The following is a 14,656-nucleotide window of genomic DNA, read 5'->3' on the forward strand; positions in this document are numbered from 1 at the left end:
CAAGCCATTAAAAAATTTCCCTCAGTTAAACACTTCCTCAGTACCTATTAACATCGAGTATAAATCAAGTGTTCTGATACAACTATACAACTACAGCCATGCTCAGTATCAGAAAGCAAACACTCACATCTCCTGATCCTTGAGAGGTTCCATCTCCTTGATGATTTGGGGAGGAAGAATTGCTACAGATTAAAAAACAAAAAGAAAAGTATTACTAGAATTTTATGAACCAGAATATTTAAGCGTTGTTCAAAAATAACTTGAAATTCCCAAAACAATAAATATCACAGCTGAAAGACATATTAAACACCACATAGATTGAAACTTGTTAAACTCAAGAGAAAGATCATCCCACTTCAATATGGAAGTGATCTGGTTCCTATTTTATATATCCTTTATATACTGGAGAGGCAGATTTACCAACACTCAAGGGAGGTTACATGGCCACTTCACTGCCTTAGAAGGGTGACTGAGGAAGAATTAGTAAAATACAAGGCAGACAAAAACCAGTATACAGACCAGACAATACCATTGTAAATCATTTTTGGATCAAATGCAAATTTGGTTATAGTAGTTTAATTAATGACTCAATATAAAATGTTACCAATGCAATTTTTGTTGAAATGCTTGTGAATTGATAGGTTTTTTTCGTACAGATTATATTAACTGTGTATGAGGGGAATGAACTGTTCTTAATGAAAAAAGCTAAAAATAGTTTCCAGTCCTTCCAGGCAAGGACTAAATTAGAATAGTTAAAAGGTAAAGTATTTGCTATATGACAAAGGACAAGAAGTTGTTTTTAAAAACATATAGGAAGAAAGAAAAATGGTGATGCAGAAGTAATGACCTTATAACTGAACCAAATGATAGTATCGTACTATAAAATGAATATATAGGTCAAAATGATCTTTCAGCTCCCCATGGAACCAGAACATAGTTGCATTTACTCAGAAAACACTTTTGAATAAGCCTGATTTTAAAATGCTATCTTTAATTGGGGTACAGAATAGAAACCTACCTGTCTGGGACACTGTAGGTATTATGCTGAGCAGAGGTAAAAGTTGGAGCAGGAGTAGGACTGTTGTTTACAAATGTTGTAGGAGTATCAGGCCACGGTGAGCACTGAAGATAAAGAATTAAAACTTGAGTTTCTCTTGACAATACATTCTTTACTCTGATGCACACTTGTTTCATTTAAAACCAGGATTTTATCCACCGAGTATTCTGATTTGCAACTCCAAATCAAGATTCCCTCTATCCCGCAAATTACATGCAGATATTCCAGGTAAAAATCAGTTCTATCTTTTTCTTTCATGAAGACTCCTAGTTATACTGTCTTCTGTTTAAAAAAAATTACGGTATTATTTGTGAAACTGACAAAAGACCTGTACAGATTATTCAGTCTAAAACAAAGCCAACCAACTCCCAGCCATCTGCTGGAAAAAAACTTCTTTCATCCTGCGGGATGAAAGGGCTGTTTAAACTGCAGGTATCACGACATGACAATAGGTGCTCAGTAATAGTACGTGAAGCTGTGAAGCTAGATTTTATCTTGTGGATAAATGTACCTGAGAGCAATTAAATACACATGGAATTTTCAGTATAATTTTTTTTTAATTTCAAATTTTTTATTCATTTACAGTAGGACTAAAATATGTTTACTTACATGGACTGATTTTTCTGAACTGCTTGGTAAACTAGAATTTTTTACACAAATTCAAGTCATCACAAGGACAAGATAAGCCAGCTGTCAAATTTTGTCAGTCTTTTTTTGGGTATTTTTTTAAATCATGATGATTAAGCCCTTCAAGACAAGGCTACCTTTAGTGCTTATTGAAAATCCAGTATTTTAAAGAAAAACAAAAACCACATTTTGGTATCTTTGAAGGCATGATTAAAACAAGCAAGTAGCCCAAGATGAGGTAAACTAAGACCATGCCTGTTAAAACAACAAAGATTTCTGATATGCTTATCATGCACCAGCTAAATACCTTGTAAGGAATTTCCAGAGTTATATCATAGCCTTGTAGCGGGGAAGAGGAGGAGGGAGGAGAATAAGTATGAACTAACATCAATGCAAACTTATTTCAACAATTTTGTGTTGAAAGATCTTTCTGCCATCCAGGGTAAACAGTAAACAAGTGCAACACCAACTGGCTGCCATCTTCTCTAAGAGAGGCAACAACATTTCTGTGCTGGACTCCAGTCTTCAGTTGTCAGAGTTAAGATAGCAAGTTCCCCAGCACAGTGCACAGAATTTAAAAAAACTAAGTCTTGCATGCAAATAGCTTAGAAATTAGGAACATTCTTTATCTGTCTGAGATTTGACTCAAACCAGCATTTTTGCTACCTACTGTACACACAGCCTTTGATTATGCAGTCAAAGCCACCCTTCAGCCTACAAACAGTGCCCCCCACACAAAGCACGCTCCTCTGTGACCTTGTAGGATGACATGTTCTTCCTCCTATTCTGTATACTCCCATCTGTTGTTTCTCTTCTCAAGCTCATTTTTTATGTTAATATCAAAGATGACATATTACAACACATACGTAGTTTCAAGAGGCCTTCATTCCCTAATTATGTGGTCCAAAGCCATAAGTTGAAAATAAAAGCTCAACATAATAATGTTAACTTTGTTCTTCTGAAATATTTTGAAAGAGCTATTAATATTCTTTAATTTTCTGACATTCTCTCCCTATATTTTAACCTAAGATGTTTATGTGGACGCACAGATGCAAGCTCTATATCCTTAGCCACCATTCCCTAACAGGATTCTATTCACCATATATTTAAATTCAGGGTCAGCAAAGAATGCACTGGTGCCAGAGAATGTCTTTTGAGACATTTCCCAAGGCAGGTACTGCGGGTAATGTTTCTGTCCTTCAAACCAGCTGAAGTTCTTCACAACAGAACTCTGGGTTTAAATTCAGGAAGAAGCAAATTTTAAGTATTTAGAGAAACAGAATGCCAACCCAAAGCATAAATACATAAATACATTTTCCTACCTAGTCTCCTCTTCCAGCAAAAACATCACTATCTATCCACTGAGACTGAATCAGTTGGTTAAAAAGAAAAAAAAAAGTAGTAGTAAGTGATATACTACTGCAACATGTCTATTGGCTCCGTTCTCCTTTCTTCAGTCTTACAGGTTGTGGAGGGAAAAACGAGTATTTGAACACTGAGATACTTAATTCTGAAAGGTTCAAGGAACAAAAAAGTCTTCCAGCAATTAACCCGAGCTGAGCTGATTATGTTTTCGGAATCATTTCCATGCACAACTGTCCTACACTTCACAAACCCACAGGTTCAGAAAGACGACTAGGCAAATGCCTGGGCATCAAATCCAGTAACACTAAAAAGACTGAGCAGACGTGCTTTCTAACATCCTGTAGGATGATTCTGGATCCTAGGGGAGGTGGGTGGTTATAAGGAGAATGGATCACAGAAAGTGGCAGGGCTTCCCTGAAACAGCACCTGCCAATCCCACTGTGGGGCACAGGACACTGGACTTCACAGACTTGTCCTCTGATCAATCAGGATATTTCTCATATTTCTAAGGCAAAACTGAGTTAAGCAAAGGACATTCAGCAAGATAATGATACTAATACTGAAGTCCCTGGCCAGTGAACACAAAACCAGGAGAAAAATGTCATTCTGTCACAAGGAAGCATTCAACTCTGTAAAAAGTCATCACAAAACAGAAATAAGATTGGCATTATACCTTTACCTACAATACACAAAAAAATATACACTGCTGAATTTCCAAAGATCAGGTGTTTGAGGTCTCAAGACTAACTGCCCTCCATTACTACACTGATACAATACTACTGATACAACTGTACTCTGTAAACTGTGTCTGATTTCCAAATGTGGATTAATTCATGAGAAGGAGAAAACTATTTTGTTTTCAAATCTTTAACAGCTTTCTGTATAGGCCATGAATGAAGTTATGAAGTGTTGAGCAATGGTTTTACTGATTTAAAGAGAAGATAACAAATCTTTCTAAGAACGACAGAATGACTTTCCAGATTCAGTATATATAGCACCTAAACTCAGAATGTTCCTAGCTTCTGAGGAATTGCAAAATCTCAAGCAATTCTAAGCCACTGTTCAATGTCCTTCCCCTTCCTACTTCCAATCTACTGGAATACGCCCAAATTTATGCCTTTTTTTCAAACTGAACTTTGACAAAGAACTCTATACTATATTCAAGTCCCGAATAAACATGAAAACAAAATACGGTAAGTCTAATTTGTTCTCCAAGTTAGACTTACTATACTTGAGCAGACAGAATCATCTTTAGAAAGCAAAGATCATCAATTTTCTCATACATGGTATACAGCTTTTTCAACAAAGCTATAAAATACAGGGGGTTTGCCCCAAACCAACACAGTTGCCAGCAAAAGCAAAAAACTTCAGTGCATACAGACTTAATTGTTATGAGTGCAGAAGAACTTATTCCCAAAATGTGAAGTCACCCACATTACATATCCTGTATGCTGATACTGCTACACAAAGTATAGATGTTGAATAAATACTATGCTCATGTTGCTAAATTAGTTTTGTTCCAGCTCCACTTCCTGCTTCATGTAGCCTCTAGAAGATTTTATATTCTAAATTTAAGTCACTTACAGAAAATATTTAACTTCTGCTCCAATATTTCATGTCCAAAACTTAATATACTAATTGATTTCAAGGCCTATACCAGGAAGTCTTCTAACTTCCATGTGCTCTATAATGACCTTTATCTGCAAAAAATTACCATCTGACCAAGTTTAGTCAAATTGTAGTTTATATATTCTAGCTCATGACATATACTATACACTAATATAAAAATCAACTAAGATACTGCAGACAGAAAAAAGTTCAAAGACCCAACTACCACAAACCAAATTTGCCTATTTTTCCAAATTCAAAGCAGGAGAAAGAAAGAATCTGGTGGGGTTTTTCTCTTCTTCCTCACATAACCACTGTCTTCTATATATTAGGAGAGAGGAAACACAAAGTGCCTCCTTCACAAAATGGTTCCTGAATGAAGGTCATCTGTAAATAAACATCCCCTCTGAGGTCCAGAAAAGAGTGTTGAGTTTGTAGCCTTTTATACTGTCCTAGTTACGGGGGCAGGACCAGTTTATCAGTATGTGGGTATAACCAAAACTGTGTATTCTACACCCTCTGTGTCATTTCTGATGGACTGTTAATAATGGATAATTTGCAGCAGCTGCCCAGGGCACCTCAGGCTACAAGCTGGGTGTTAAAGAAACCCTGTGAGAGTTTCTTTGTCTTCACACCTCGGGGAGGCATTAGCACCTTCATACCCAGCCTGAGGGGTCATCTTTGCTAATGGGCCATACTGGACTGGCATAATAGGCAGCTGCAATGACCTACACTACCAAAGACTCCAGAAATATCCTTTGACTCACAGAGTGAAAATCCCCACCCTGGGGGAGGTACTGGACATTCCCACCCTAACCTGAGCACATATAATCTTGGGGTTTTGGGACTTCTGGTACCACTCGATGGATCCAGAGGAGGACCAGAACTTCAACAGGACTGCGACTGCCACTCTCGATAAGACTGTGATCATTACTCAACAGAACTGCAGCCATCTTCTGGACCAACAGGTTTCCTTTCCTTTTACTTTGCACCCAGGGGGACCACGTGGTGCTCAGCACAGGGGCTAACGCACACTGTTCTGCTCTTGTCCCAGGGTGCGGGGTTATACATCTGTCTTTGGGGGTTAAAATCAGTTTTTCTTTGTATCATTGCATTTATTGTAACCTTTTTAGTAAATTGTAACTCTGACTTGTAATCTCTCAAGTTGGGTTCATTTGTCCCACTGGTTTACTTTTAAACCAGCACATATATATACAGAGAAAGTCAATGCTCCATAGCATGAAAAAAGAGTCTTAACAAGCAGTTTAACTACGTATCTGTTTGGAAAATACTGAGATAAACACTGCAGAAACTGCAGTAAATGCACTGAATTTTGATACATCAGGTGAATTAAGAGAAGTCATGGAAAAGCATACCTAGATGGCACTGCTATGAAAATGAGTGGTAAAGAAAAGATGGGTTATGCTAATTAGAAAAAACCCTCTGGTTCTTAGGAAAGAGCAGAATGGCTGTTCAGAAATGAAGTTTCACTCAACTCCTTGCATTGTGTTATAATCCCATACAAATTAAATTGGAAAGAAAACATATTAGATTCAATGTTTTCTGAAGGAAACACAGTGAGAAACTGATCTGTCCAAATCTGATTATGACTCATCTGGAAGTAATCATTTAGGGGAGAGGAAGAAAAAAGAAAGAAAAAAATAGAAATATCCAACAAATAGAACAACAGAACCTTGCAGGGACAGAATAAAAAAAACAACACACAAAATGAGATGCAAAAAGGAATAAAAAAGACAGCCTATATAACAGGTTAGGTGTAAGCGGAAGATAAGAATACACAGCTTTAAAAAGGAAGAGAACTACAGATTGTATCCATATTAATTTCCAGAATTCAAGAAAAGGTAACAAGAGAACTATTTCTGGGCATCTAGGAAGCAGCACTGGCTAAGTAACAGCCAGCACTCCTGACTGCATCAAGAAAAACACACTCCAAACAATACTGTTTTTCTGTAATGGAGCTACAGTTCCCAGGACATCTGAAGTAAAAAGATACACCATATATAATATGTAAAACAGTGTCAATTTTCATACTTAGATGTATGGAAACAGGCCTTCACTTTTAGTGTCTAAGCCCCTCTGACAACTGTACTGCATATACAGAACATCTGATCTACGTGTATGAGGGAAGTCTGGTAACAGCCAAAGCTTCTGACGGCCAAGTCTGGGAAGAGAGATTTGCAAGGACAGAATTGCTCTAAGTAGAAACATGTATCATCCCTGTCCATATTTAGAAGGCCCCCAAGAATAAGACTGTCTGGTGACAAGAGAAGAATGCCTGATGAGTTGGCCTTCAAGATATAAATCCGATATTCTTTTTATCGATCAAGAAAGCAACTTATATAGCTAAACGCAATGTTTAGTGAATGTGTAGCAATTACCAATGTACCACTATGAATACAGCAAAAATAGTGTTTCTTGGTATTTTTTATGGGCTTGTTGATTTTTAATAATTTTGCTAATGATAAAAATCATTGTAATGATGGAAATATCATGTGTTAAATCTGCAAACAAAACCAAGTAAGCAACTACATGGATAAAATTCCAAATGGTCTGAACAAACTCACTGAGTTATCTCAAGACAACATTTTATTAAGGGCAAATGCAAACCAGGAAAAGTCAGCTGCACAATTAAGAGAACTGGAAAGCTGTGCATACCTGTTATTCAAAATAGCCTGTGGGTCATTGTCCTTTATGTGCTTTGGGAAAGGCATTACAAGTCCAGTACTGTCCTACCTCAGCTTTTTTTCTGTACAATTAAGGCAATACTTCCATTCGTAGAAGCTTAATATTTCAAGAGATTGTCAAGAAAAGGTTAGACAATTTCCAGGTATCATTTAGCTACAGCACGTTCTATTCTGGACACTGAATTTGTTTAATTTTTTTAAAAATACTTGATTATTCTTCCTATAAGCAACAATCATTCAATGAAATAACAACAGAAAGAGAAGAGAGCATAGGGTAAACAATAACACAGAAATCCCTCAAAGACCAGCTTCAAAAGATGCTTTATAAGTGAAAGTGATAAAATCCTGTTTTGTCCTGTTTCTACCCCAGGGCCAGCTGAAACTAATAAAAAAACACTGTGCCAAAAAATCCTTAAAGTGTGCCTTAAAAGAAAAATCAAAAACAAAACAAAACCAACCCAACCCAACAGCCAAGAACAGTAGAAGGTAAATTCAGGCAGCTTAGTATCTACAATAGTTTCAGGGTGCACAACATAAAAAACCCACCCACAAATCCTTCAAAGAACCCATCTGACTAATACTGCTTGTTCCCTGCCACCCGTTACATGGTTTATAAAGAAGAGGTATATTCTGAAGTATTTTATAACTGAAATATAAAACCTTATACATCACTTTCACAGATCATAAATACAAACCAAGTTATGTCTGAGGGACAGGAGTCAGACAGCCATTGCCTAAGCACTGGCAGGAAATTGCAATCAGCACAGTGTGCCTGTTCAAAGAACAGTCAAATAACTGTCTTGCACAGCCACGGTATTAAATGACATTCAAACTTGCTAAATGAAAGATGTGGGATTGTTTCTCTCAAACATGTGATATTCATAATGATATTCACCTTAAGGAACAGCATTTAAGAGATCTAAAATGCTAACCCCTGACAGGACGATTACAGAGGACATACGTTAGGGAGGTCACGGGATATATGTTAGCTTCCTTTTGGGGTAAACATACAGGGTTAATGTAACACTTCAGGAAGATGAACGGACACTTCTGAGCTGCATTAAACCTGCCTGGAGCACAGTATGTAGATGGCTAAAGGAAAAAATCAGTAACAACCATCTACAACACATGGCACTTTCAAAAATACTGATGTACATGAAAACTTCTGCTGAATGTAAGTACAGACAGGGACAAACCACTGAATTTCACTGTTCTTACTTCCACTAATTACATACATTTAGGAAAGCAAAAAGCTATTTCATTTAAAGTCACATAAACTTGTTCTTGACTTTTAAGTTACACAGTCCCTCTGCAACAGTTTAAGTGTTAGATTTAGGAAGGATTCCTTTGCTGAAAACAAACATGGAGTAATTGGTACACATAAAAGTGAATAAAATTAAGACACAGCAATCAAAATATTTTTACTTAATATAATGGAAGTTTCTCCTATATCTAACACTGCACAAGGTATCTTGCATAATCAAAAGGTAAGCAGAAGTCCCTTACACTGCCTCGCTTTGCCAGAGAATCACCGTAGTCTGCTGGCAAAGTCCGCTTGCTGGACTTTTTCTGCTCATGTTCAACTGCATCTTCAATTATAGGCTCAAGCCTCATCTGGACAAACACCAAAGATGTGGATCAATTTCTTTTCATTATACAGTGAGGAAAGATCTAAAAGCCTTTTAAAAACTTCTGAAATATTCAGAAAACCGCATAGAACTCACTGATGTTTAAATTAAGAGAAAATGCAAAAAACTACTGAGGCTCTGGCCTTAAACTCAATAATCTCCGTAAAACAGACTTTGAAGCTCAAATTTGGTAACTAAGTTCTAGAGTCCCCCCTCTTTTTTTTTTGTTTTTGCTTTTCATATGCAAGATTTTTGGATCTCTATCAAAAGTCTTGAGGGTTCAGTACAGTCAGTCAAACAGCGTTCAATCTTAGTGTGGTTTAATACAAGAATCTATCAAGTATCTAAATGCAAGTTTACCAAACAATAGCTTAAAATTTAGTGTTGTTGCTCACTGGACAAATTTGTCAAATAAAAAGCTTATCTTTATGTAGAACTAATTCTTCCCCAACCCTTCCAAGACTGCAGCTAAGCAACATGCTGTATCTATGTATTTTCTCCTGAGTCAGCAGACGCAATTTTATTTTATTACCTCTGTAAGAACTGTGGTGTCATATGAAGGCTGATACTTCTCTTTTTCATGTGCAGTTCGCTTTTCCATCTTTTCTCTGTCTGTTTTCTGTTTTCTGTCTGCTCCTTTGGGCTATAAATGAACAAGAATGCAAGTCGAAAATGGTACTGAAATCTGATCTCAGAAGTCAAGCAGTAACATCACCATGTTCTGCATCTTTATGAGAACTTCTGAGAGACTTAAGGATCTGTTTTCTGCTGTTACCTTAAAAACTTTGATTTGACAACTAGCTGAATGCAGATGATCTGTATATTCTCCATTTTCAGTCTGTTTAAAAGTGTCAACCTGAATCCTAAAAGGAACTCCCTTCTCTCCTCCGTGTTTACGAGGGGTAAATTCAGTGCTGATACAATGAACCTGAAAGGAAACAATGACCAAACAAAAACGACCCTCAGAAGCATTCCAGACATAAATTTTATTACATGTTACCAACATCACATACAGTTTCTTGCAATAAATATTAGCAAAGCTATAAAAGGTCACTGACTAGAAGAGTTTCTCATCTCATGCATCCTCATGTCAGGATATTTTCAAATATGCCCAACTCTATAAGTCCACAGGTCTTTAAATCAGTATGGAATTGCCTCAGGTGTGACATCAGAATGAAATCTGGATTTATATGCTAGAAATACCCTTAAAAGATATCTAAGGAGAAAATCAGTGCAACAGAAGGAGTTATGATGAATCTCACTGGACAGGGCTCCCAATTTTTTTTTGCTTCCTTATGGAACTTTAAGTGAGCCTTTAGAATGAGTGAATTATACTTGCATAATATGTATCAGTTCCATTTTCAGTCTGTTACCACTTCTAAGGAAGTGCATAAACAAAAATATTCAATAGTTTATCTTGTACTTCTTCAAGGAGACTACATTTTATTAATTATGTAACTCCTACTAAAAAAAGTATCTTTTATTATACTAGATCAAAATTAATTTATTGACAATATGGAATTTAACCTATTTTGACAGCCTCAGTAAGAAACACTGCTATCTCAAACTTTATACCTATACCTTTTTATAATAAAACCAGATCTGAGACAAAAGGTAAAAATCTCAATGCAAATCTGAACATTCCATATTAATAATTCCCAAACAAAGAATGTTCAGTTGCTCTGAATATTAAATACACAAATAATAAAATTCCTAATACAAGGAAGCCTATTGATATAGTAAGAAACATCTCTGAATATCTGATTTAAACCCCTCATTTTTTAACACCATACTTTTCATTTTCTATCCTCAAGTCAAGATTCTGCTTAAGCCCACCACCAGGCACGTGAGCTTCTCACTTGAAAAAAGAAAGTAGTGATGAGAGTTATTGAGAGGGATACTAGTTAATTCTTATACTTCTTATAACTAAATATTTTTTAACTCTGACAGTTTTCTTCAAAGAGTTTTTTGAAAGTTTTTAATCTATTTTTCTATAAACTCAAAGTAAATTGAAAAACCTTACTAGGGACCTTAACAGAACTATGAACCTTTGTGTTTTTTCACAAAGATGGTATTTAATGGCCATCTCACAAGTAAGAAACTGAGACACTCTGTAGTGCAAATATACTAGTGGTTGTGACCTGAAAGGCACCAAACACAGACATCCAGTCAAATAAAGTTTCAAACCTGAATAAAAGCAGATGTACATTTTGTTGGATCCCATAAAAATTCAACTGCATTGAGCTGGCTTGGATTTGTCTTGATATCAATGACTCCAACAGACATTGGAATATCTATTAAAATAAGCAGCATATATATCAAATTATTAATATTGCAAGAAAACAGTATAAATAAATTGTAAAAAAGGTTACCATCAGCATAAACAAGGCAGGGTGGAAAAATGTGGGCTTTGGTGGCTTGGCATAAGCCTAAAAACAGTTTCCTAGGATACGAAGAACTTAGCAGATTCAACATACAAAGTACTCAAGGTTTTGGGGGTTTTTTGGTTCTCCTCCCCTGTTGCCATCCCAAATCACGCACCAAAAATGATCAAGTTACGCAAAGTACAGAAACCACGTTGGCGCCATTTTCACAATCTACTAGAAGTTACTTTTGTCTGTGTTCACCTAATTACTGTAACATTTAGTAATCAAAATTAGAAAGATTATTAAATGTGTAAGGTCGTAGAGTTGCTATCTTACTTTTATAGCACTTTTTATAGTTTTAAAGGAATGTGACAGTGGTAAGAACATTTATATTCAAAATACACACGATGAGAAAGCAGAATCCAGAAAAACTGGTCAGTCCTTTTTCACCAGCTCCAGTATAAGTATGAACATGATCAACTTAAATTTGAGAAGTGAATTTCATACAGTGGCAACCAACATAAACAATTATACCTAAGTCAAGAAGTCTGTCCCCAGGGCGGTTCCACTTCCAGCCTTCCAGCTGCTGGTGCTCTGTATATTGCAATCTTCTGTCATGGAACACAACTCTTATAATACTCTAATAAAGAAGAAAACGAGCATCTGATGACCCACAAGTTACTGCACATTTAAAACCAGCCTGAAGATAAAGTTCTAAAACAGTTCAAAATAGCCACAGTGCTGATAAATACATGTTTACAGCAAAAAATTTGGCAACCATCAGGATCCCAAAATATTCCAGAACATAGAAATAGAACTGAGCAGGAGATACTTGAAAACGTGGTAAAAATGCAAGAGAGAATTACATCTCATTGCATATTCTAAAGGTCACTATGAATTACATGCAGCAAACTGAGCAACACTGACAGCACAGTATCAATGCTGTCTCGGCAACATCAAATTATTTTAGAATGCAACACAAAAAAAGTGGTGAATATTACTGACCATTTTTTCAGTGGAAATGCTATGATTTTTTGTGGTACATTCTAAGAAATAAAATAAACTCCCTTCCTAGTATTTATAAGCATATTTACAATCTATGATTTTAATTAACAGAAAGAAGGGATAAAAAACCCTTCCAAATTTTCCCAACTACTCTATCTGAAATACTGATCTAAAACAACTATAACATGATTAACTTTATTCAGGTAGAAGCAATTATCTAACAATTTGTGACCAATTTTGGTACTGCTAAATGTATGAATGCACATACCAAACAATTTGTTACGGGGGGGGGGGGGGGGGGGGGGGAGAAATACTGCACACATTAATTGCTACCCAACAAATAGAATACAGACATGTTTGCATCATTTTTTTTCATTATTCTACAGTCTTCCCTGTATTAACAGCAGCCAAAAGAGTCCACAAAACCCAAGAACTTTTAAATGGAGTGCCTCTTCATTGCATTTCCTTGGGTTTATTTCAAAGATAACACACACAAACATACCACTCCTTTTGCACTGCAAACTGGCAAGTTTGGAACTTGGAAATATTTGCAGCCACCTCCACCACCATGAAATGCCTTCTTTGGTAAAGTACTGGGATTCCAGTATTTAAGTGGCCAAAACAAAAAGTTAATTGATGCAGCATTACAACACCTTGCTATGGTAAAATTTACTTTTTTAAACTTTTACACTGCTTTGTCCTATTCTACCTACCAAATGACTCATCACCCATATATAAACCTAGAAAATTACACCAGAGAGATACCCCAAGGCTACAAGGAAATAGCACCTAAGGGTGCAAATATTCCACGTGCTTATTGCAGCAAGTCACCATGCCAGGTTGTAAAATTACATAACTCACAAATCCCAGTTTTATGCTCATGTTTAACAATTCCTGAAATGATCTCTGAACAACTATCTCACAGACAAATAAGAACAAGCCATAGGACTATATAAGCAAGCCAAAGTTCACAAATTATACAGCCTAAAGTTGACATGTAAAGATTCAGCCTCCCACAGGCACACTGTTCCAGTGCATTTATCAGCACCACTTTCAAATTGACTTTAATTCACATTTTTCCCTTCTTTCCTAATATCCGAATAAGACTTTTTAGATAATTCAATAAAATCAATCATCAGATGCTTAAAAGAAAAATCCAAACCCTTCCCCTTCACCACTTCTTTTAATAATCTGCGCCATGAATTGGTAATTTTTTAGTCTGCCTCATTCTTGTACTTCATACTCAGATCCACAGTACCTTCTGCTAACATTAAGGCACAAGGAGACAAATCTGCAACTGGGAAAAGGAGCTCAGCTGTGGAATAAACTGCTCAACAAACAGCAAAATTAGAGAAATCCATTTTCCTATGGATATATCTCCAATATCCCACTGCTGCAAAAACCACAGGTTGGCTCCAGGTATTCCCCTATTAAGAAACATGCTCACAATACCTCCACTTCTATCTAAATGATCTTCCAGCTTCCTCCTACCTCTCCTAATCACTTGAAATGGACAATGTAATGGCTCAGAAGATGCTGGATACAATCTACAAACAACTATCTTAAGCTTTGCAGAAAATACTCAGGTCTTCAGTACACACAACTGCGATATGCACTGGGTATTTATATTCCCATGTTTTTATTTGTGAACATCACTGGTCCACACATTCTGAACAAATACCTTAGTGACGGCAGAAAAAAAATATCCATAGAATACAGTCTCTGGTCTGTTAGTAACACTAGCTAGAGAACTTAAATTCACCTTCACCAGTTTTCCATTGATCTCTGGTATGTCTCCAGCTTTCCGATTATCCAGCATCCGTATCTCATAGGACTGACCTTCAAAGAGAAAAACAACCATATCAGTGAAAGAGTCAGAGCACGAGGCTACTTCGTGTTTAATGCAGTTAAACTAAAATTCACAGTTTGCAAGAATACCACTACTTGAAACTTGTGTTTGAGATCTTCACAGCAATGTGCACTTCACAGCATGGAAATTAATGGAAAAAAAATGAAACTTTTCGGTCCTTTTAAAACTACAGATACTTTCAAGGTTTAAGTATCTCATTTTGCATGAAGTGTAAGTACTTGTTTCTATATTTTTTTAAGAAAAAAAAATTCAAAGCTGAATTCCTTTACTTTTTCAAAAAAATGATGAAAGACAACATACTGAGAACCATTAACTGGTCTTCCAAAACAAACTCTTGCAGAGTTTTTATCCTTTTCCCACAACATAAATACTATTCTCCCATGTTTAATTTTGTCCATGTACCTGTTGCCTTCGTATGATTTTTA

The 14,656-nt window shown here is 36.2% G+C and overlaps 1 protein-coding gene across 6 annotated transcripts in view; it reads right to left on the reverse strand.

The window, feature by feature from the left end:
• The window catches only part of UBP1 (upstream binding protein 1), a 52,532-nt gene that overhangs the window by 7,208 nt on the left and 30,668 nt on the right, over nucleotides 1-14,656 (reverse strand). For 4 of the 6 annotated variants that reach the window (XM_032679242.1, XM_032679244.1, XM_032679238.1 and 1 more), the window contains 8 exons: nucleotides 14,124-14,200; nucleotides 11,891-11,996; nucleotides 11,178-11,284; nucleotides 9,766-9,918; nucleotides 9,523-9,633; nucleotides 8,869-8,976; nucleotides 1,019-1,122; nucleotides 128-182 (listed from right to left, as the gene is read on the reverse strand). In XM_032679242.1, coding sequence (XP_032535133.1) covers nucleotides 128-182; nucleotides 1,019-1,122; nucleotides 8,869-8,976; nucleotides 9,523-9,633; nucleotides 9,766-9,918; nucleotides 11,178-11,284; nucleotides 11,891-11,996; nucleotides 14,124-14,200 — 821 coding nt within the window. The remainder of the gene's footprint in view (nucleotides 1-127; nucleotides 183-1,018; nucleotides 1,123-8,868; nucleotides 8,977-9,522; nucleotides 9,634-9,765; nucleotides 9,919-11,177; nucleotides 11,285-11,890; nucleotides 11,997-14,123; nucleotides 14,201-14,656) is intronic. The other 2 variants (XM_032679252.1, XM_032679258.1) reach the window with 1 other exon arrangement.

The sequence above is a fragment of the Chiroxiphia lanceolata genome, chromosome 1 (assembly GCF_009829145.1).
Source record: "Chiroxiphia lanceolata isolate bChiLan1 chromosome 1, bChiLan1.pri, whole genome shotgun sequence".
Lineage (NCBI taxonomy): Eukaryota > Metazoa > Chordata > Aves > Passeriformes > Pipridae > Chiroxiphia > Chiroxiphia lanceolata.